Below are 25,389 nucleotides of genomic sequence, written 5' to 3'. Positions count from 1 at the left end.
AGCTAGGTTCAAGCGTTTTCATCACTTTTAATGACATAATATAAATATTTTATGTAAGCTAAGTTCAAAGGTTTTCATCACTCTTAATGATTTTATATGATGAAACCAAAACTAGGATAAATATGTTACATAAGCTAGTTTCAAACGTTTTCATCACTTTTTTTAATTTTTTTATTTATTTATTTATTAAAAGTATACAATACAGAATATAGTATATTATATAAAGCATTGTACTCCCAGGAGTTAATAAACTCATTGCGGGAATTATACGCATTACATGAAACATATAGTTGTATGTATTAAATGGACATATAATGGGACATACACAACATTATTATTTCAGATAGTCATTAATAAGTTGAAGTTTGAGCATGTTAGTTTGGGTCTTTTTACATTGACTTGCACATTTGATCTCGTTGGGTAGTTGATTATATTTTGTGTGAGCTATGTATTCTAGGGATCTTAGTCCATATTTTGTTGATTTGATTTTTGGTATATGAAGTTTGTTGTGATTTCTTGTGTTGTGTTGGTGTACGTCGCAATTGTAATGCCTTTATATCACATTTTGAAGGCGTATTAAATTGTCATTGTGTTGAGTTATCATATTATAACCGTGTTTGTGTCTGTATATGTGTTCTTGGGTGAATTTTCGCTATAACTGTAATATTTGATATTTATTTATGTTTTTGTTAATGTTTAGATACTAATGCGAATACTGCAGACGCATTAGTCTAGGGACATTTATGTTGGAACAGTATTAATTTTTGTATTGTCTACAAGCATGTTTCATAAGTTTCCTATCTTTTTCAAGAGTACATAAATAAATGCTTAAAATAGATTACCTACGCAATTTCAAACCATTTTTTTGAAATAGTGAAAACAATATTAGGGGTGCCATTATTCCACTATCTTGAAATTGAAAATCCTTATAAGCGCTTCACTAAATTCTATTCAATGCTTATAATAATTGAGAAGCCGAAGTCAGTCGTTCTGGTAGCATTTATCATAAATTAAAATCAACTTTCTTAGTTTATCAGTCTTTCAGTAATAATTCAAAATGATAGACCTTCACCTTAGTTTGACCTCTAACCTTTAGGTTAGAACTCAAATGATGCACGTCATCAACCGAAATGCTTTATAATATTCTTATAATTTTCCATCTCCCATCGGCCGCCTTTACAGATAGAAGAAAAACTGAATTAATTCAAATTCACAATCTTAATCATAGTAAAACCTTTTCTTTCTGACTGAAACCTTTTTGTTCAGTGTCTTAATCATGGTTATATCTTTCTGTTCAGTGGCTTAATCATAGTAATTAATACCTTTCTATTCAGTGACTTAATCATGTTAATACCTCTCTTTTCAGTGACTCATGGTAATACTTTTATGTTCAGTGGCTTAATCATGGTAATACCTTTCTGTCCAGTGACTCAAACCACAAAAAACTCTAGCTCTGAAAATTCCATTAAATTTAATAACGTTAAGAAGTTCCTCTTAACATTTCACCTAAGATTCTGTTGCTTGGAGTGTATCCACTCTTGTCTGTGAGAATTTCTTTATTGGAATTTTCAGGAGGAAATTCTATGACCGCTTTGAGGACGCGATCCAGGGGAAATTTGAGTTTTGGGTTAGTTTGAGCGTAAGGTGACCCCAAATTAAGGATCTAGTAACTGGGGAAGTATTTCTGTTGGTCAATTCATTCGCTTGTTACTTTGTCGCTGGATTGTGTAAGAAATTGCAATTATTTATTTTAAAATGTCAAAATTAAAGATATAACGGAAATCTAAATTAATATTTAAAACAGACTTTCAACTTAAAAATTCCATTCTCACCATATAAGTTCTACAAAATAATATTTCGTTTGTCTGTGATGTATGTTAGTTACTCCTGTGTGATATTTTTAAAAATCAAATATGTTTTAATATTAGTTTCATGTTTAAAATTGACACTGATTAAGTGAATAATAATTCAGAAAGTACGAGCCTACGAATAATAAATATAACATAAAATTATTTTTGTTGTCTTTTCAAATATTGGAATTATAATTTCTTGTGATTTTTCACGGGCCTAGTCTTTTACATAAAATTCAATTACTTTTGGTATAAATTCAAACATAGCTCATACTATTTGAAAAAAATCATTCTTGGCAAAATATTCTCTAAAATTATCAATATCAAAAATGGGTTTGTCTCGTCTACATCTACTCTCACAAATCTTATAATATTTCAAAACTATATAAACACAGCATTAACTAAAAAGAAACAGGTAGACTCCGTCTATACTGACTTTTGCCACAAAGTACTAACAAAAAGCTCAGAAAATAGGGAAAAGTGGCAATTTATTGGCTTGGTTGATTAGTGACTTATCTAATACATTACTTTTGGAAGATTATTAAGATCAATTCTGTTATCTTATAAATTTATTGGGTGACCGGATAAATCATCACAATGATAACTCATCACATCTTTAAAAAGTTATATGAAGTCATCGAAAGTGATGAAACAAATATTTTATAACTGGGTTAAGTAGTTTAGGCTAGGTTAAATACATTTTTTTTCATCATTTCTAATGACTTTATATCATTTTTTAAAGCCGTGTTGAATTGTAACTGTGTTGAGTTATCATGGAACCCTTTATTGCTACCAACGGTGTCCCCCAAGGTTCAAACATGGGACCTTTATTATTTATCCTATTCAAAAATAACGTTACTGGCATTTTCTACAGTGTCGAAGTTTAACACTTTACTGATAATATGAAGCTTTTTAAGGTAATTAATGATGTGGAAGATTAGATATCTTGCAGGAGAATCTTATTTACCTTCTCAAATGGTGTTATTGTAAAAAAATTCTGAATAAATATTTTTTTTAAATTCCAAATTAAAGGGTTCTGCAAAATTAAACATCCAATTATTTAAAATTATTCGTTAAGTAATGTTGACTTAATTTTTTTAGTCGAAGTGATAGACTAGGCTTCCATGTTTTACCAAAAACTCTGCTTTGTATATCATGTATGGGCTATGAAAATGTAGGGTTTTAAAGTAAAGATTTGTAACAATTTAAAAAATATTCACACATTTCAAATTCTGTACACATCTCTCGTCAGAAGCATTTTAGAATATAACTCTACGATTTGGTTACCTGTCTTTAATAATAATACTAAAATTATTGACAAGTCCAGTACACATTTTAGGAAGTGTATTAATTTTAGACTTAAAATTTCTTCAGAATAATTAAATGACGAGTTTTTATTTCATTCGTTTAAGTTAAATGACATTTTTATATAAAATTGTACATTATTAGTTAGATAGCCTTCAAATATTAATGTTGATTTACTTTAATTTTCTTACCAAGGTTGCCTGGTATTTATTATTGAAACGATCATATTACATTTAATTCTGTTATAAATAGAATACCCGCCATTATAGAATAAATAATAAGGTGATGTTTTTAATATGCTTCTATCGAAATATAAATCTGTACTGCGTAAATACTTTACGAGTGCATATATTAATGCGATCACTGGACAAAGGGTTTTTTTAGTTTTGTTTCTTCTTTATTTCTTTTAATAACTTTTTACTGATGTACATATTTTTTACTTGTTAACTTATATAATTTTAAGCGTGGATCAATAGTAATGTGCTCCTATATAATATTAGTAACTAATTCCAGGAAACATGTACATAATTTTACTATCTGGTTTCCTTTCTCGTCTTCATATTATTTCAGTCATAACAAGTAATTTGTTGAGATTACTGAAACTCTTTTTTTTTGTACTGATACTCAGACTGATAAGTCATAGAATATTTCTTATTAACCAAAAATGTTAGTAACTAGGAATATTAGAACACTGAAAAAAATTATGTGCTAAGACAGAAATAATACCCACCAGACAATAAATTCATGCTAAAACTTCAGGACGGAGTGATAATAATACAATCCGTGACAATGGGTCCAGAGATCGTCAGAAATCTACATTACTTAAGATAGCATTATTCAACATTAACATAACATTAAACTTCAATAAGTTTGTACATTTCACTAACCCCATTGTTTCGTTTCAAAATGAGAAAATACTTAGTATCTTTCGGGATGACATTTATCCCTTTCACATCCGTATTATTGTTTCAACATAATATATAAAATATATAATGCTTAGAAAATTATTTGAAAGTTTTTGGTATTTATTTATTTTTTGTTTTTTTTACAATTCATTCTACCTTAATTTGGCTTTTAGGTTCCATATTAGGCCCAATTTTATATATTATTTATGTATATTTTATTAAGTACATTTTTAAACATGTAAAACACTTTGTATATGCGGACGATACTGCATTGGTGATTTCTTCACTTCAGTGATTTGCAATTATGTATTGAACTATTACAAAAATATTACATTTAACTTTTGAAATGGTCTCACGACTCTGGTTTAATTATAAATGCCAAAAAAACTAAATTGATACATATTAGATAACCCAATGCTAAGGCAAATATTATTACACCTGAAATAAAGACACACACTTCAAATTGCTTACATGTTGGTATTCCTGCAATATGTACATGTGAAAATATTGAACTGGTCACAGAGTATGTATATTTAGGTATTATTATTGATTGTTTTTTTCAAATGGGACTTACAAATAAATAAAGTCTGTGAACGTCTGAGATCTATTGTTAATAGATTATATCTATGTTCCAATACGTACACTTAGAATAATTTATTTATCACTAGTTGAATCTATTATAAGGTATGGAATCACAGCATGGGGACTTTCATGTAAAACAAATATAAACCATGTTCAATCAGTTCAAAATTTACTAGTTAAATTATTAGCTCATAAAAGTTTATACGAACAAAGGCATAATGTTCCATACCTTTATCAGAATCTTAAAATTTTCTCAGTAAGATCAATTCTGTGGTATAAAATTATATTTCAGCATATGAATAGCCCTTTATACATAAATAGACTGGACCACACTTACAATATTCGTTTTACGATAAATGAAGGACTAATTGTACCTAAGCATTTAAACAAATATGGACAAAGAACACTGGACTACATGATACCTAGTTGCTTAAATATATTACCTTCTGAAATAAAAAAATGTACAAATGTAAAAACAAATATAATGTTGAAAAATTGGCTCACTGAAAGAAATTGTTTGTATTAGAGTCTAATACAATTTATAGGTAGATACTATCACTGTTGCGTATATGTTTTTATATTTTTAAAACAAATTGTTTTTTTTTTATTGTTATCACTGTTGTCATTAAGTAAAATAAGTTTTTATCTTTTTTGATATTTTTTTTATGTGAAAAGTTGCCATCGACAAACTACTGAAAAGTAGTTTATTGGAACTTTTCTGTTTTTTTTTCTGTATTTTATTTTATTATTTACTGTAATATATATTTTTGTCTTGCTTTCTTAAAAAAAAAAAAAAACATTGGACGTCAGAGGGTATTTTTATCGTAAGGTAAAATAAACATAACAAAAGTAATACAAATAACTGTTTATGACAAAAATTCACATTAAAAATGTAGTTATAATCTGTAAGGTTTGAAAAAAATAACATTTTAAGTAAAATTCATTCAGAAATTAAGAAATAATCTTGGATTATAATTTTTAAACATCGCCAGTGTTAATTTTGAATGAACATTTAATTTGTTTACGATATTCAGATAAACAGTGAATTGAACTAATGTTATTATTATAGAACACATTTATATTGATATCTCACCTTAAATTATATAATCAACTACGGAAGAAATTCGATGAAACTTACAATCAGTAGATGTCTAAAACAAGGATTTCAACAAAGCAGAAAAAATAGACGCCGCAGAAAAGACTAAAAACTATAAGAAAACAAAAACGTGGCTTTTCTAAATCGCTACCATTACGGTGAAAAAAATCACAAAGTTCGTGTTAAGTTGAATTAACCCTGTGGTTGAAAGTGCTATCCTAACCATCACAATGTTGGAAAAGTATTTTAAATTTGGAACAGTGGCAAGAAGGATTGGGACAACCTCTGAAGCGTTTTTTTAGTGTTTTTTGTTTACATAATCTTGTTAAAGAAAGGACATTTTATCGTTTTAAGTCCTCTTTTTTGATTTTTTGTTGCAATAACTCGGGATATCGCGGTGTAACTCACTATATTGTAATTGTGTTGTGTGCTCCTTTGCAGAGATAATATAGTAGTAAGTGATTGGTCATCCTGTTTTCTCTTTTTTCATATCTTGTTCATTCTTTCACATACCTATACCCAATTCTAAATACAAACACCTATTCATTTCGTCTTATTTAAATTATATACCATCCATTCGCATCTTTATCTGAAGCAATACGTAAACATTTTTGAAAAAAACAATTAAAAATGAAATTTTAACCACTATATTTTAAAATTGAGCCAACTTCGAACCAATATTATATTTTCGTAGAATCGCAGCTTTTGCCACGAAAATAAAACAACCCAGTATGTTGTTTCCGGCACTAACAATATTTATTTTGTAAATATTAATCTCGGCTTTTCGTTAGAGTGATGAATTTCTACTGAAAAGTAAAGCTCCCATCGTTGGAGAAATGTTTTTGGAGTTGAAGTACGATTGACGGAAAAATATAGTGCCGGAAAAATATTTTAAAAGGAGATAATAAATTGGAGGAATTTTTCGCTAGAAAATTATACCCATATTGAAACGATCAAAATGCAAGTCATGATGTTATAAAATGTCATCAATTTTTATATAAGTAATCATGGTACATTAGTTTCAAAATAATCTTCAGTCAATATTTGGCTCGAATACTCTAATAGCTATATAATAATAGTTTGTTTTTTCCACTTAGAAACATAGAAACAGAACTTTGGTATACATAAATATTTAATTAAAATAATCGTCATTTTTTTAATCAATGGTTTCTTTGTTGGTATAAACGTGTGACGAAATTTTTCAGAGATAAGAATGGACAAACAATATGCAAAATTATTGTTTTTCATTAAATAGCATAACAGACTCGGCATACCCACATTGCTTCTATGCATTAGTGATGGCAATCGTTCTGTTAACAATGGATTGTCAATCAGACGGACCACCCTACTTTGCACAGAATAGGTGTAGTAGGTTTATCAAGTATTGTGGGGCTCCAGCCCAGAGGTGGTTCCAAAATTCAATTATTGTTTCTAATTTTTATATAATTTTTTGGTGTACGTTCTTTTATTTATATCTGGAAAATAAAATACACATAAAAATTCTTCCACTTTTTAATAGCCCTTTCAAGAGAACATTATTTATTTAATGAAATAAATTTTCGCGGTGCAAAAATTTAGATTTAAATGACAGAACAAAAGCACCAAGTGCATACTTATTGGTAAAATAATGAACATTAAATTTGTGTGGCTTACTTTAACCGCAGTCAAATAAACAATACCAATGTTTAAGAAATAAAACGTCGCTTTTAATTAAAACAAAACAAACTGTACATTAATAAGATAGATTAATTTATTTTGATAAATTCACATTCAAAATTTAAGACCAAATTTAAAAAAAAGGAAAAATTCATAACAACAACAGTTATGATAAAGCGCTACTACTTAAAGGAACACAAAGTTTTTTTTAAGTTTCTGCTTTTACATTTAAACATGGAGTGGTTATTTATAATAACGATGAGAGAAAGTGATGTTATTCAATTGAAACTGCCGCTATTCAATTGTGCTGATAATCTGCTATTTAAAGTTTTTTTCAATTCAATTGTAAGCGCAACAGGATAAATGAAGGAATTTCGAGAAAAAAAAATCAATAATTTAATAAGTTTTATGACATATACGATTGAATGTTATTTTTTAAGAATTTTATGAATTTAGTGAGGTTTGTGTTAAATCAATCAGTGTCTGAGCATAATCTATTAAAAGTGCCATAGCTTATTTTTATAAACATTTTCCAGATAATTAGTATTAGTACTATCATGAACATAAAATAAGACTGCAGATCGAATAACTCTTAAGGGACATCTGATATTAATATTTTGTAATAGGTATGAGCTATCAACAACATTGTAAAGCATTACTTGTTCTCTAATATTTCGGCATCGATCAAGAGTAGTTCATGGAGACATGGTTTTTTACATTAAGCATGCGATAAGAAACATAGGTATTTCAAAAACTTTTTCCAAACTATTTCTATGTTTGATTTATATTTAGAGCACTGAGGGTTTCAAACTCTTAGGTGGTTTCTGACGTAGGATATGTAGAGAATCCTAAATATTTGTAGATTTTTGAAAACTGAACTTCTCGAAGTATAAATCCTAGCATTTTCAAAGCCTTCGACGTGATATGCTCGATGTGAGATTGAAAGAGAAGCCTAGTGTCAAAATAATTTGTATGTACAGTATAACTTAATATCAACGGTGGACATTTTTAATGGCCAGCTTAACCAATATAAAAAGGCCATTGGTGATGATCTGGATTGTAAGCCACACAGACCATCAGGGGATAAATAAATTCCCTATGAAAAAATGGGATGATTACAGAAATTCACTCTGCAGGCAGCATAATAAATTATCATCCAGCAATCAAATACATAAAACAGAGAACTCACCGAGTATATCACTCGCATTGAGATTGGCAGCAATTCCTTATCCTCAAGGTTAATCCCAAAATTCGGCAGCGGACGGCAATCAGTACAGTAAAACTTGCATTTGCACCATGAAATAATGATCTGTCACGACAAGCTCGCAAGAGAGTAGAATTTAGAATAAAATCTGAATAAACACATTGTAATTCAAAAACTGTCACTTTCTTGTGACAAAAATATTTAAATCTTTTAGTCGTAAATCGAACAAACAGGAATAGTGGCGCTCTCTTTTGTCAAACAACATAATTCGGATAAATTCAGCTGTTTAATGCACAGATGACTGAATTTCATTGTCACTCACCTGCATAGCAAAATCTATACTATAACTGACCATAGATGTCTATAATGTCCACTATTTTTAATTTTAATTTTCAAATTTTAAGTCTACTGCTTCTCCAGCCATAAAAGAGTATTATTTCTCTGATATTTTAAACTTTTTAGAATTTTAGAATTTCTTAGAATTATTAAGAATTTTTTTATTTTTTTATTGTTCTTTAAAGTATTATCCCTTTAAGCTACAAATAAGCAGTTTTTCAACAGGATGAACGTGCTCAATAACAATGTAAATATATATACATAATATTATTACTAATTATAAATCTTCATCATATGGGTACAACTTGTTTTTTTTTTTTTATTTTTTTTTTTTTTTTTTAAACATATTATTATTATAGGCACACATAATCTAAAAACACTCTAAATCTACATGCTAATAAATAACAACTATTGATTGATAGTTATGACAAGTATAAAGTATTTCTACTTATGAGCCATATTTTCAGGATAAATCTGAATCTATTTGGGAAATTACGATTATTTATGCTACTTGGCAACGTGTTGAACATTTTGGGCACATTGTGTTCTAGGGTTTACTGTCCGTATTTATTGCTATAATTTTAAACAAGGATGCCTTCATCCTTTGTGAACCTAGTGAGGTGTTCATGTTCCAATATATTTTTATATTCAGAGTCAGATATATCCTGGATTTAAATAAGTTTTTTCAAAAATGACCCCAAGTGGTTATTCCATATCGTAGAGTTGATTCTGCGAGTAATAGGTAAATGATTTCAAAATATTCACACGAACGGAACACTTCAGTTTATATAATCTACCCAAAATTGCTCTCAGTCTTTTAAAAATATTGTTTACTTGAATGTCCCATTTAAAAATGGCAATCAACAATCACTCCCAAATAAACGTATTCATTTACCATTTAAATTTGATCGCATGTGCAGGGCAGCAAAATGTTTTGATGAATTCATGTAAAATTGTGATGTATTATTTTAGGTGTAATCGAAACTGAAGAATGTGGAGATCATCAATTTGGTTTTTTGATATATAAATATGATTAGGGCTGCGTCATTTGACCATTTTATTATGAATAGTATTTATATTAATATCTTTTATGAATTGAATTTGTTTTATGTACCTACATCATATATTCTTATGATAAATACCAATAAAAAAAACCATAACAATAGATATGATTTTTTTTTTTTTAATACCTTTTATTTTTCCTAATTTTTACATAAAGTTCATTCAATATTATAAAAATCAATAAGAATAATGCGAACCCACTAAGGCGCAGCCTGTGCGTGGGTAATATAGTTAAATACATTTTATTATTGTACCTAGAAAGAAACAAACTGTCGACATATAAAACAAAAACAAGATTACAATTTTTCTAAGCGGTTTGTATAAAATAAGTTTACAATAGTGTAAAGTACTGTAAAGTGAAGTTATAAGCGTTTAGTGTAATGTAATTACAAATAATGTTTTCTGATTTATTATTATCATGGGTGAGTTTTTGTTGTTTTAGTTATATATAACTCTGTACTGAACTTAATTAAGGTTATATCCTGTCTTATAATTTGATCTTTATGACTCCTTTACACTAGAATAAGCTATTTAAAATAAATGTTTTTCTTGATTTTTATTATTCGTTAACATTTAAAAAATATATTTTTTAAATTTTAATATAAGGAATATAGATACATAAATATTTAACAATATTACATTTTAGATCATCATTGGTTATGTATACCTTATCAGAAAAGAGAAATTCTTGTGTGTGATAAGGGACTCACGATTCTTACATTGGTTTTATGTTATAATAATATTTTTGTATAGAATAAAGATTTTTCAATGTTATGTTTAATTTAATTTTTTTTAAATTTATTTGTTCCGATTAGTTGACAATACAGCGCTTTTCAGAAGGGAGATTATTGTAGTTTTTTATTGCTTGGTAAATATAATGGTTTTGCATTTGTGTTGTTTTAAAATTAGATTTAATTAATTGATTCCATTACTCATTAGTTTGTAAAATTCTTGTTATTCTTTGTTATTTTTTTTTGCACATTTTTACAATGGAAGCTTGCTTAAATGTATCATTGACATTTGGTACTGGAAACAATTTAAAAAGTGATTCTGTTGAGAAGGTAGAATTTTGTTTAGACTTTTATGATGATTCTTTGTGAAACTTTTACAGAGTTTAGATTGTTTTTATAGGGTCTTCCCCAGCCCATGATTCCGTAGATAAGCAAAGAGTGGACTAAGGCATAGCACACATTTTTTATTGTTTTCACATTTAAAATATTTCTTAACCTAAGAAATATTTACAGTATAAATTTTCTTATTCTCTTTAATAGCTCTGTAATGTGGCTGTTCCACTTCAGGATTTGATCAATGATCACACCAAAATATTTAACTTCAGAAGAAGAGTTCATTACAGTACAAATAGGTTCGTGTTTTTTCTTATCAATTTTTTTGTCGTTCGATTGTGATACAAATTTTCTGATTTATGTTGTCTTATTTGAGGTACAGTCACAAGGAGGAAATAAATAATTGGTTATATTTTGTCTCTACTAAACATGTATAAACTGATCAAATGTTAACTATTATTTCCCGAAAATAAATTAATAAATAACTACCAAACGTTTTGTTACAGGAAATTTAAATATACCTTCTATCCATACATTACCCCAAAACACTACAAACACTACCCCCCCCATACACACAAGCCCTGTTTATTTACGGGGGTACATCAAATACTTATATTACATTATGTAATTAATAACTGTATTATATTGTGTAATGTAATTCGTGTATCTTTTTTTATTAATGAAAAAAAAATTATGTGATTAAAAAGTGTTTTGCAATGTCGCAAACTCTACACTACACAGTACATATACAATTTTATCTTATTTTCGGTATAATACCCGTATAATTCTGTAAAAGTAAGTTAATTTATTTCCACGTTAAAGGTAACCTTTCCACGTTATTTGCTAGACCGTGCGTAAGATTTATATTATTCCCATGAACTTAGGCATAGCTCATTCTTAGAAAGATACTTGAGGAGTTCTGAGGACTGGAAACTACTTGTTCTTAATTGAGGAGAACTTCTAATGCTCGTATTATTTTCAAGGGTTGTTATTACCCTCGAGTTTGTGAATCTTGATAAGAAATTCTAAGAATTTGTTCTCAATCATTGAAAATTTTCACGAAAATCATGCGACTAATTTCTGCGATTAAATAGACTAAATTTAATATTTACTTAAGGAATCTCAAAATGTGCTCTTCAAGGTATTTGTTTAATGAACTTAACTAAAATTACCACACATCGCTTTACTTAAACCAAATATTATGGAGGCTCCAACAACCTGTGATAGTGAGTTCAAATTGATCGAAAATACCTGTAATAGGTAACCTCATTCTGTAGATTGAATAATAATAATTTATTCCAGAATGTATAAAAGGAAAGTGCAATGCAATCCATATTTTAAGATAATTAGAAAAAGAAAAATAATAATACACAGATATATGGAGGATATTTGGACATCTCCCGTCTCCAGAGGGCCATCAGAGGGACTCCATCCAGGCAACCATGGCAGTGATGATTGTGTTATTGGTTAATTGATTAGGCAACCATGGCAGTGATGATTGTGTTATTGGTTAATTGATTAGGCAACCATGGCAGTGATGATTGTGTTATTGGTTAATTGATTAGGCAACCATGGCAGTGATGATTGTGTTATTGGTTAATTGATTAGCGTAGTCTGCGTCATAAGCTTCCTATGTGGTGGCGGTCTCTTCAGAAACATTTCCGTAGCGCTGCAGTGTCTCGGTGGGCAAAATAGTTAGCAATAAGCATTATTGTAAGCGACTTTTAGCTTATGCCAAACCAAACAAACATGAATTAATCAAATTATAAATTCTTCTAACACTTAAAGCAAACTTATTTTGTGGCACCATTTTATTAATTTCAAATTATAAATTATGACTTTTTATTCTACATTTATAAAAGTAATATTATATTCTGTTTATATGTTCTGCACAATGCCTCGCTTCTTTCAGTTTTAGCAATTTTCAGAATTAAACTATTTCATACACATATAGAGTTTTTGAACAAAAAAATATTCTAGTTTCATTATCATCCTGAAAAAGTGACAAAATTGTTTGTTTTAACTGTTTTCAATAAGTTTACGTACACTGATCAGAGTGTAAACAATTTTCATCGGATTATTATTATATTTGGCTAATTTATATAGCGCCGTTTTCGTGAGAAATCACCTCAAGGGCGCTGAGGTGATTTCTCTTACTGGATGTAACAGTAATGGAATAAATTAGTCCGCGTTTTGAAGCTCAAGTAAAGCGAAAACATAAAATAATGACATTGTTGAAACAAAGTTCCTGACTTTGTTAATTTATATTGTCACCCCGATAGCGTCTTTGAAATACATCTCTTTGAATTTCAAAATTGTTTTCGTGAATAAATGAATGAATGTAAATCTTGTAAGTGGAAATCAACCCACTTCCAGACATTCGGTCGAGCTGAAACTCAGCAGATAGACTCGTTGTCGACGACAATGTATTCTATAAACTTTGACCACCACGCATGCACAAGCAGATATATTCGCATTTCTCTGAAATTCAATGACATTACAGCAGTTTATACCTACACGAAAAAAAATGTCAGCGCGATTGACTCCAGATCTTCTTTCGTATGGGGGGGTCGGGTCAGAGGGGGACATCTAGGTCTGCGAGCCATTCTAGGACCTCAGGCGTCGCCATGTGAACCTCATCAATCCCGCCGGGGAATGAATAGAGCGGGCATTCGTTGACCACATAATTTTTTTTTTTTTTTTTATAGTGAATACCGCACAAGAGTCCCAACTGCTCCCGTCTGGAGCCATTGAGACTATGGCATCCCCAATTGGGGGATGTTGTGAGGCTGAAGGTAAGTGGGGAAGGGAAAGAGGAAGGTGGGGAAATACCTGGCTATTCAGATCTAGTCACTAAACACGGCTAAAGCCATTTGGAGCAACGTTTCAATTCTTAATGGTGGTCTTACACCAGGGCGATACTGGTAGTATCTTCCACTCTGGAACGTGCCGCAAATATACTATATATTATTTTAATTAATTAATTGTGAAATAACACAAATCAATCAAATAAAATTTATTTGCGCACGCCGGGTTCGAACCCGCGACCTTCGGAATGGCAGTCCAATGCGTTACCACTGGACTATGCCGGCCGTCGTTGACTCCAGTTCCTGGGGAGAAAGGTTCGATCCTCAGTCAAACCAAAAGAACTTAAAAATCGGCCCAACGGATGGCGAAATCAGATCGAAATTTTATTAAAAAAAAATTGTTTAGATCTGTTGATTTTTTTGTATTAATATTATTCATTCATCAATAAGGTGTATTCATCAAATCAACGAAGAAAAAAATCATTTAGACTCAAATTGTTTCTATCGTAGGCATCTTAGTTTATAAAATACGAAAAACGTTTTGAATAAGTAGTAATGGACGAACGTGCAAGAGCAACTCTAAATATTTTATAATACATTATTTCAGGAAAAGGTTTCAGCCAGTCAGATTCCTTCAGAATTATTATTAACACGGTCATTATATTTGATTAAAAAGGGAAGTAACTTTAACCCTACGGCATTAGGGTCCTTGATTTTATCAATTCCAGGGTTTTCGGGTTCATTCTCATTCAGGTTTTGATAACGTGAGGATATGTAGTAGCGTTCTCTGACATCATTTGATTATACAAAACAAAAAAGTCTTCAGTTGACAGTTTTTAAATTCAATTCATTCGTTTGAATTTTGATGGGTGGAGAAATTTTTCAAGAAGGTTAAAAGCCCTGAGGAAAATAATTTTCCTCAAGGCCTATGTCATATTTGGAGATGCTATGAGAAAGGTCTTTTTGAGGAAAGGAAAGAGTGATCATGGGTGTTGATGAGACCCATGTTGTAGGAGGGAGGATACACAAAGGCCGCAAATCGTTCCACAGCCGAGTTGTTGAACTCAAGAACAAGTCGTAGAAACGACCTATTCTCATATGACAAGTGTCAACCATATCAGGCGCGCGTTTGACGTGTTATCCGACCATGCACCGGTGCCGAAGGGATGATCATAAAAATCTTCCATTGTAATACCGGTAGAACAAAGACAGCATACCCACCTGATGCTTATGCTCTAAGTATTGCAAACCACTTGTTAAGAAAGGAGAATCTATCAAATGGACTGTTCGTTTTGCCCAAAGACAGGAGTTATTTTTGGGTATTTTGGGGCTGCAGACCAGAGGTGGTTGACAAACGAACATTAATGTGCATCACAAAAGATCGATTCTAAAATCAAATATTTTCGTCTGTAAATACTGAGGGAAAAGCTTTTGTACTGGATAATCAAAATAAATACATGAAAATTTGAATTAGTTGAAGAAAGTGATTTTTCTTCTAAAAATTAATAAATGTGGGTGCTACCGATATAATAAAACAACATTAGAAGGGCCTTCTAGACAAATATGAATTGAAACATATGTTCTATTTAGCCCTATAGCGCTCCGCAATTACACTCGTCTGAAACCGTAGATCTCTATCCCATTTGAATTTCGTGAACAATGTTTTGTATTTAAATTTTATGCCTCCATTCGGCAAATATTTGGATCACGAAACACGATCACAAGACATTTCTTGAGATATTCTTTATTTTATGGTGCTATAGTATTCACAACGGTATTCTTACCCACAATGACCGTCTTTCGATAATAAATCAAAATAAAACATGAAGACTTATGAAGAGTGTGACTACTCAAGTTTTCCCGGATCCAGCTTTTTAATGTTATTCCTTTCCAAATTTTGCTACCGTTATTAAAGTGCTTAGAGCATTTTTTTTAATTTGCTTGTTTAATAACCACTCGAGGGATTGATGTCATATAATAAAAATAATAATGTGTCTTTATTTCAGTATACGTTATATAGTTCTCCGTACTTTGAAATAAATTACATGATATTAAGATGAAAATAAAATAAAATAAAGTACAATTAACTGTTGTACTACGCGATTAGTGTCATATATAGACCGGCCAGTGGCTGAATTGGCATCGCGTTTGGGTCCCAACCAAGGCGTAGTGTCTAAGTTCTACTGGCTAAGTTCTCCATCATAACACAATCAACATTTTCTGCTTACTGTGGTGGCAGTAGGTGATTTTAAAATATTGTCAGGTTATTCGGAATCCTGGAATGTTTTTGTTTCTTTTAAACCGTAAGAAAATAGAAATATAAACAAAAACCAAATTATTAAATTAATACTAGAAATTATTCAAATGAAAACATATGACACTGCTCACTGCCGCTTAAAGCCAATGAATCTAGAAAATATTAAAATGAAAACATATGACACTGCTTACTGCGGCTTAAAGCCACTGAATCCAGAAAATATTAAAATGAAAACATATGACACTGCTCACTGCGACTTAAAGCCAATGAATCCAGAAAATATTAAAATGAAAACATATGACACTGCTCACTGCGACTTAAAGCCAATGAATCCAGAAAATATTAAAATGAAAACATATGACACTGCTCACTGCGACTTAAAGCCAATGAATCCAGAAAATATTAAAATGAAAACATATGACACTGCTTAATGCGGCTTAAAGCCAATGAATCCACTAAATTTTGCCGTTTATCCCATATAGTAAGGTTCTATTAATTTGACACATTGTGGCAAGCGATCGCTCAGAACGTTTTGCAATCTTATAATGACAAAAATCGCTCCAGTGGTTAATAAGTTTAGTGTTTGTATCGAACATCAAAGACATCAAATAGAAAACGGGATTTCTTATCTAGGCTCAATTCAGAGCGGTCATCCGTTTATTGTTGTCTAGCTTCTACTAAAGAAAATCAATCAAATTTGTAGAAATCAACCTTGCAAGCTTTTCCTGAATAACTAACTTTGCAAGCTTTTCCTGAAATGTTAACTAACTAGTTTTATAGAGATATTTATTTATTTATTGGTAAAGGTAAGAGAAAAAGAGCTTATACATAAAATATTAATATAAATATAAATATATACATGTTAGATACAGTCAAGCCAAAAAAGTCTCCTATATAAAAATTGATTGTAGATGGAGTTTTATTGCATAAAAAATATATATATAAATATATATTTTTGGTGAAGAGGGGAGGAATAGGAATTTAGGATGAGGATAGGAGATGCTCTGGATACATTCCATACTATTGTATTAATTTTCGATCGTACGTGTTACTTCTAATCGATATTTGTGAAGTGTATTGCTAAAAATGTCTATGTTTTGAAATTTAGTATTATATTGGGCACATATACGTGGAATTGGTGAATTTGTGCTTAATGCTTCATGTATATTAAAAACATTGGAATCGGCAATCAAAACATGTTAGTACGTAATAAATTTACGTATTTAGCGAAACTCGAAATGTTAAGAGATTTAGCGTCTTACTCATGGAAAAAATCTTATCAAAAAACAAATAAAAACTTATAAAAGAGAGTAATTAAAGCTTACATTTTCAATTTCAATTTGTTTCTGAGATAAACTCAGTTGATGTATCAACGCAGCATGTTTCATACCGAAAAATAAAACGTGGCATAAGGTTTGATCTAATAAGCCTGCACTGAGCGTGCAATAAATAGGCCGCAAAAAGTCCTGTTGACTTTGCTTCAAACTTCCAGACCGTTCAACACCTCGTGCAATCTCTCACCAAAACCCCATTCGCTTTGTGAAGACTTCAAATCGCTGTGTTTGATTTCAATCCAGCCTCTCCCCACCCCCCTAACTTCCTCTTCTGCTGACGTCACCCCAAAGCGCGGCCAGCGTGCTGCGCCCCCTCCCTTACTCCGCTACTATCACCGGCCACGACTGCGTACCGATCCAGCGCCACAAAGAAGTCGCGCCCTCAATCGAAAAAACTAACCGTCCTTATAATGGCGTCGATTATTTATGCAATTACCAAAACCGTATACAATCGACTTTCTTAAGACGATGCTTTGAACACTACGTAAGTCGAAGATCCCTTTATTGTTGTGATGATTTAAATAATTTTGTGACGTTTTAAATGAACTACCTAGACTGGTTTATTTGAATCATTACAAAGGACGAAGGCCAATGTGTACCGGTGTCAGTTTTATCTTGTGCAGGACTAGAAGCCCATAAATTGTTGATCAATAATTTCAGTAACAGACTAAAGAAAATTAAAGTTTAACTAATTACTTACTGAAGAATTTTTATTACAGTACTTTTCTCTGGCCAAATAGTCGAAGTGAACTCGATCGTTACAAATACGGATTACTTCTAATTTATAAGAGTACGAGGAAAAATAAACGATGGTTTTGTTTTTATTCAGGAGCGTTTCGTGAACTAGGTCATGTTCTCTTACTAAATTTATGCCAACTGAAGCTTTTGACTTGAAAATCTTTTAGCTTTGTACGACCATTTCCATTTTTCGCGATGAAGAAAAGTATTTTTAATGAATAAATGAAAAAAAAACTCGGTAATAAACAACAATTGTACGACAAAGTGAATTTAATTTGTTCCCCGACAACGCTTCAAAGGCAAACATGTAGTAAGAACAATTGTGTTAGGACTCCTGACAGAACTTGTGTACGCATTTTATTCTGAGTTTGAAGGTCTGGGGTTTATTTCTTACATCAGAAAAACCAAAAGTATTTTGATAATGTTTTTGAATATTTCTGCTTAACCAGTGTGAGCGTTTTAATGTTGATCATTATGATTTAGAACATTACAAAACTGTTTTTTTATATGAATACCGCACAAGAGTCCCAACTGTTCATAACCTCCTGGAGCCAGTGAGACTGTGGCATTTTCAGATCTAGCCACCAAACATGGCTAAATCCATTTCAAGCAACGTTCCCATTCTGAATGGTGGTCTTACACCGGGGCGATACTTCTCTTGTATCTTCCACTCTGGAGCGTGCCGAAAATGTGCCTAACATTATTTAAAATTATTAAAATATGAATTACAAAATTCAATCGAATAAACTTACTCGCGGACGCCAAATTTTGGGACAGGGAGAAGATACATTCCTTAATAGATACGTTAATTAAAATTTGAAAAATGAATATAAACTGATGTAAAATGTATATATGAGTCCTAATTCTTACTGAACTGCATTTTTTTGTATTTGATTGTATTTTTATTATTTTTTCTAGCCCTGTCTCGTAAGGACCCCCGAATAGAGGGTCTGGCCCCGCGCTACTCTCTGGGCGAGGAGATTCGGGTCAACTGCACGTCCGACCCCGCGCTGCCCGCCTGGGAACTCACCTGGTTCGTCAACGACGTCCAGGTAAACACCACAAATTACTCTAACTACCTACGTAAGGATAGGTTCAAACACTGAATTCCGGGATAGTGCTTTCGAGTATCAGCACATAAAGCTTTGAATAAGGTCTCATATGAACCGAGTCAAATCGACAATTTCGACAAATAAATTGTTGTCCTCTAAAATAGGGGTTTTATGGAATCATCAATGTATGTATTTGTTGATTTTTCACCAAAAAATCTGAACCAATTCACTGCCTTAAATGTTTCTAAAATATGTTATTATTATAATTTAAATACTGTTTGATGTCCAAATGCCAGTTAAAATGGACTGTAATTGAAAAAACAGAATGTTCATTCGATCGGATTTAAATCACTGGGAAGTACTAGGAGAAATAAAAATGAAGCATAACCTTATGATGTCGGTTTCGATTTGTTAAAAATTCCATCACTTGGATCACTAAAAATTTATAGGTGTACACCTCATATAAATCACTATTAAATGTTATATTTTCACAACACGAAAATATTAAATTTGGAAATGCAATTTAAAAAAACTATTCAATGTCCTTTTCACGAGAATAATAATAAAACAGTGAGATTACGTACACTTTCAACCACGACAATATTACGTATAAAAAACAAATGACATATGTGTATCTATAAAACTATACAATTCACTTCCAACACAATATAAAACATCTAATCTTACAAAATACAAAAATCACATATGGAACTAACTACAATCCTTTCAATATTTAATTTTTTATATTTCACTTTTTTTTGTTATAACTATGGAAAAATCGATTTTATATTTTAATTTTTATTGTTTCTCTGTGTAACTAACTCCACTGTATTTTTTTAGTATTATATAACTTTACAATTGAAAAAGTCCTCCACAACACAGGTGAACTCCTAGCGTGGAGGACAATATACTATATAATATATTAAAGAATATAAAATATGAAAAAAATAAAATATTACTGGCATAGGTCTTCTTTTTTTCGTCCTTGTTTCTTTCCAGGTAAGACTTTTAGAAAGGAGAGGAACAAAAGAAATGACAATTTGAACAGAAACTTCTAATGTTTTAATTTAAAACTGTTTTAATATAAAGCATATACCGTTTTTAATATATTTTAAAGGTAGGTTAATCGGTGGTTCACCACTAACGTGATTGCACACACCTACCGCTGTTTGCTAAGTGGTTCTTTTCGCGGTTTCAATTTTAAATTTATTAACTCACTCCGTTTCCCCGCTTTTACATGTTTATTGATTATGTGAATGATAGGTACATAATTTCACCGAAATTAAATTCTACTTATTTAATTTTTGAAATATACGTTTTGCTAAGAACGCTCAGTAAAAAAATATGTTTTTTTTTTTATGAAAGCGACTGAACTTCAATAATTGTGATTGTGGTAATAATTTCAATTCCAATCCAAAACGTAGAAAAAACAGGGAATAGTTCTTCGCTTTGGGTTAAAGTTTGTATTATTTTTATTTATTTATTAACTACTGATAGGCTTTTTTCAACGTATTTATGTATATGCTTTAGTTCAAGTACAGAGAAGAATTGGTTTTATTTAAATTTAGGTAACAAAACCTTTAAAAATTACATAACAAATGGTATTTATAAAGGTGCATTGAGTTGTATTTTATGATATTATATAAGAAAATAATAGAACACCTAATTTTAATTTAAAAAACATCATGTATAAGTGAATTAATAATACGTAATTAAGCGAATGACGGAAAAAAGAAAATATTTTAATTAGTTTTTACACTGTGGATAAACAGATACTGTATTACTAATATACGTGTTTTAAAACTTACGCAACTGGTAAAATACCATCAAATGTCGTCTAATATTTACATCGCGTTATTTTACCCCTCCTTCCACTTCTTCTTTGCAACTGTAATCTATATTTAATTTTTGACTTCGGTGTTGATGAGTTGAACTTCGTTCATAAAACATGTAGTGGTTGTATATAGTAAAATTATTATTTTTTTTAATAATATTCATTAAATTTTATGCTTTTGACTGTCCAACTAGGAAGGTTCCCGTTTTAGGACAGTCAAATTAATGTAAACAAAGTTATTTGTGTTTGAATAAAATAAAGTTTAATATAATTACGTTATTTTATCTATTTCCGTTGTATATCAACGCAATAAAATGTCATCATTATATTTTTATAATCTATTGTTTCATTCATCTTTGTTATAACCATTTTAAGTTGTTGTAACAGACTATACGATATTGATTTACCTTATAGACATTGACGGTTGTAATACATAATATTTAAGCACTGCAAGTCTCCTATAAGCAGATTTAATTAGATACGGTAACAGTTAATATCAGTTGTAGACATGTAGTGAATAATAGTATTTCATTTTAAATAATCCATCACAAATACGTAAAATTTAATTTATTCAAACAACTGTCATTCTTATTATGCCTAAATTGAACATGTTATTATTCATGAACTCCTTCCTCTCTCTCTTTAAATGAACTTGTATCTACCTATTAAAGGTAACTGTTGTAAGTATCACTTAAACTAGGCGAAGCCCAACCAAGTGCCGCCCGCTGGGCCTAGCATCAAAAAACTCGCGGAGCGGGTTTTCAACTGCTAGCTGTCTTTATTACAGCATGTGGGAAAGTTATTGGAATTCCACACATCCTATAGAGAGTAGATTATATTGTATTAATTAAATACAAAGTTACATGCAAGGCTTCAAAAAGGTAAAAAACATGAAACAAAAAAATTAAAGGTTAATTACACTTTGCGCTTGCTAAGTTTTCATTGATGAAAGAAACCATCAACCAGTGTAATAATTACTCTTCCCAATCCAACAGGCATCCTTCCTTGGCGTCGAGGGCCCCTGGCTTTACCCCGCGGGCCGCGGTCTGTGGCGCTCCACGCTCTCCCTGCGTCTCCCGGCAGACCGCGCCTCCTTCCGCGACGGGGAGCTACGCCTCAGGTGCTCGGCCGCGGCCCCCGAGAGCGCTGCCCTGCCCGGGGGACCCTACCGGCGGCAGGCCTCCGCGGTGGCCACCCTGCAACCGCCGGCATTCCTGGACAAGCTGGCTTGGCCGGGAAGTACGTATCTCACTCACCAAAACCATAAACCACTCAACCGCATTAAAAAAAAACACAACCTAAATGATACGTTTATAGTTTTTTGATAACTTCATATATTTTTATTTTATTTTATTTTAAAAGCATATAGAAAGATGTTATAAAATAATACATTCATACATCATCAAATATTGAAACAAAATATCAAAGATAAACAAAATAATAAGGAAAAAACAATTTCATTAAAATGAAAAATTAATGGAAAAGGTCAGGTTAAAGGGTTCGTAACTGTTTGATTTAAAAAAAGATTCATACGCATTTAGTAAATTGACCTGAGGACAAATGGAAAATATATAATTAACTAACAGAGAGGATAGACCGCCAAACAACTCGGTTTTGGCATACATGCTCTTCTATTTTTCTAACTCTTGATATGGTCCGATTCCCGTATCTGATTCACTTAAGCGTGCCACGTATTCCTCGAGCGTCCCCAACTTCTGCTACTATTCACATTTTGGTAATATTTACCTTACGCTCCTTTCTTCGTTCATTCGCTCTACACTCCCAAACCATCGGAGTGTCCCTTTCTTAATCTTAGTTATTTCGCATGCATTGGCCTTGCATTATTTGCAGATCTTCACAATTCTCATACTATCATACATGATTGTACCACAAATTCGCCTAAAGGATCTCATTCCTCTCTCTTTTATTACAATTTAGTGTAAGGAGGATATATGATGCAAATGCGAATGGTAACAGAAGTCGGGGACACCCGATGAAGACATGGCACGATCAAGTGAATCAGATACTCGAGTCGGGCCATGTCAAGAGTCAGAATAATAGAAGAGTATGTATGAGACGATGTATGAATGTGAATGAGGCAAGAAGTGTGTGCCAAGACCGAATTGTTTGGCGGTCCGTCCTCTCTGCCTACCCCTGCGGGGAAACGGCGTGATGGTTAGTTAGTTAGTTAACCTCTCTCAGAAGGCTCTGAGAAAAATAAATTCCTTTAGAGCCTATATCATCTTTTAGGATGCTGCGTGGAGGGACTTTTTTAAGGAAACTAAAGAGAATAAGTTTTGGGAAGGTAAAGGTATGAGTGTTAGGTAGGAATCTAGGGATCAGTGTATCCAAGAGTGACGGACATATGAGTATATCTCTCCCACTGCGGCGCAAGGCGATGGGTCGAGAGACCAGTTCGACCAAACCAACCTCTAACGATCTGGCACGCCACGCAGCTAGTGGGCAGGTGCATCCTGAACACACTTCACTCGATGAACTCGGGCACCCCTGCTAAACGTAGCGAATAACTTGGAGTGACCTATGACAGAGGTGTTATCCAATACGTGGTTCCCGGGGCGGCGGTACCCAAGCCCGACTCCCAAATAGAATCCTCTGCCTTCTTCTGCCAGTTCTATGCCTCACTGCTATACATCAGGGTAGGTACCAGCACTCGTAGTTACCAGTACTCGTTGTAGACTGCACGCTTCGCTTTTTCGGAAAGTTTTTTGTTAGCGCTACTACTAGTCTATTTTCACCTTTCCTTTTATTACATTAGCTCCACACAGGAAGCCCCGGGAAAAAAAATCCCTCAAAGCCTATGTGATTTTTCGGGATGCTGTGGTGAGGAGTCTTTTTATGAAAATGAAGGAGAAAAAGTTCTGGTAAGACAAAAAGTATGAGGGGTGCATAAGGTCATTGGTCGGGAGAGTCCAGCTGTAAAATTCAAAAGGTCTCCCTCAACCAGTCTCTCCCGAATCAGCCCGCCACGTAGTAGGTGGGTAAACGCATCCGCCTCCAAGACCAAGTCAAATCTCATCATGAGCACGGGCATCCCTGTTAACTCACCAAACATAGCAAACCAATTGGGGTGACTTGAGAGTATTTTATCCATCTCTTCTTTTGAACCACTTGGGGTGACCTGAGAGTATTTTATCCATCTCTTTTTTAGAACCACTTAAGGTGACCTGAGAATATTTTATCCTTCTCTTTTTTAGAACCACTTAATGTGACCTGAGAGTATTTTAACCATCTCTTTTTTAGAACCACATAAGGTGACCTGAGAATATTTTATCCATCTCTTTTTTAGAAACACTTAAGGTGACCTGAGAGTATTTTATCCATCTCTTTTTCAGAACCACTTAAGATGACATGAGAGTATTTTATCCATCTCTTTTTAAGAACCACTTAAGGTGACCTGAGAATATTTTATCTTTCTCTTTTTTAGAACCACTTGAGGTGACCTGAGAGTATTTTATCCATCTCTTTTTTAGAACCACTTGAAGTGACCTGAGAGTATTTTATCCATCTCTTTTTTAGAACCACTTAAGGTGACCTGAGAATATTTTATCCATCGCTTTTTTATTCCTCAACATTTTTCCATCTTTCGATTTTATCACTTTCATACGTCCGACACTTATGATTTTCTTGCATCCTTATACACTTATTTCACTTGATTTCTCTCTTCACTAGAAACACTGCCAGTCGCTATCAGACACATCCATGATTTCTTGTTCTCTGAAACCAGTGCTTTAATCTCATCTTCCCACCATGCATCACTTTTTTCCTACCTTGCGTTCTTCCTCCACACACCACTCTTACAGTTTCACAAAGACTTGCCTCTATGTGGTTCCTTGTTTCATCTATGCGTATACCATCCATTTCCTTCTCATTCAATCTCATTTCTGCACAATACAATTTTTTTACACTATCGTTTTGCAGTTTTTTTTATATTTTAACTCTTGTTGGAGTGGCCACCATTTTTACTTTAGAGTCCCAGTTACGGAAGAGGTTTACTTTATTCTCATCATTGTATTGTTCACATTATTCCAAAAATTATCTTTCACTTCGTCGCTTTCAGAATTAGCAGGGGCGTAGCAAATAACAGGAAACACCCTCGTCAAAACCGATTTTAAATCGGATATAAATAATTCTCGGATTTTATACACATTTATACTGCAACATACATTCAACCATTCTGGGAGGCAATAGAGCTGCAACATCCTGACAAGCCGTTTCCTCATTTGATTTCCCAGACCAGATGACGAACTTTTTGCATCGAGTGAAAGATTGTTGAATGCTTTTATTCC

The 25,389-nt window shown here is 32.1% G+C and overlaps 1 protein-coding gene across 1 annotated transcript in view; it reads left to right on the top strand.

Moving 5' to 3' along the window:
• LOC149417200 (uncharacterized) overlaps window positions 1–25,389 on the top strand; it is a 204,405-nt gene that overhangs the window by 161,472 nt on the left and 17,544 nt on the right. Inside the window, exons 4-5 of the mRNA XM_089640166.1 lie at window positions 19,115–19,248; window positions 22,078–22,321. Coding sequence (XP_089496292.1) covers window positions 19,115–19,248; window positions 22,078–22,321 — 378 coding nt within the window. The remainder of the gene's footprint in view (window positions 1–19,114; window positions 19,249–22,077; window positions 22,322–25,389) is intronic.

This window comes from Hesperophylax consimilis, chromosome 15, assembly GCF_061612785.1.
Source record: "Hesperophylax consimilis isolate HC1 chromosome 15, BYU_Hcon_1.0, whole genome shotgun sequence".
Taxonomy (NCBI): domain Eukaryota; kingdom Metazoa; phylum Arthropoda; class Insecta; order Trichoptera; family Limnephilidae; genus Hesperophylax; species Hesperophylax consimilis.
This window is presented reverse-complemented; position numbering and strand designations above follow the sequence as displayed.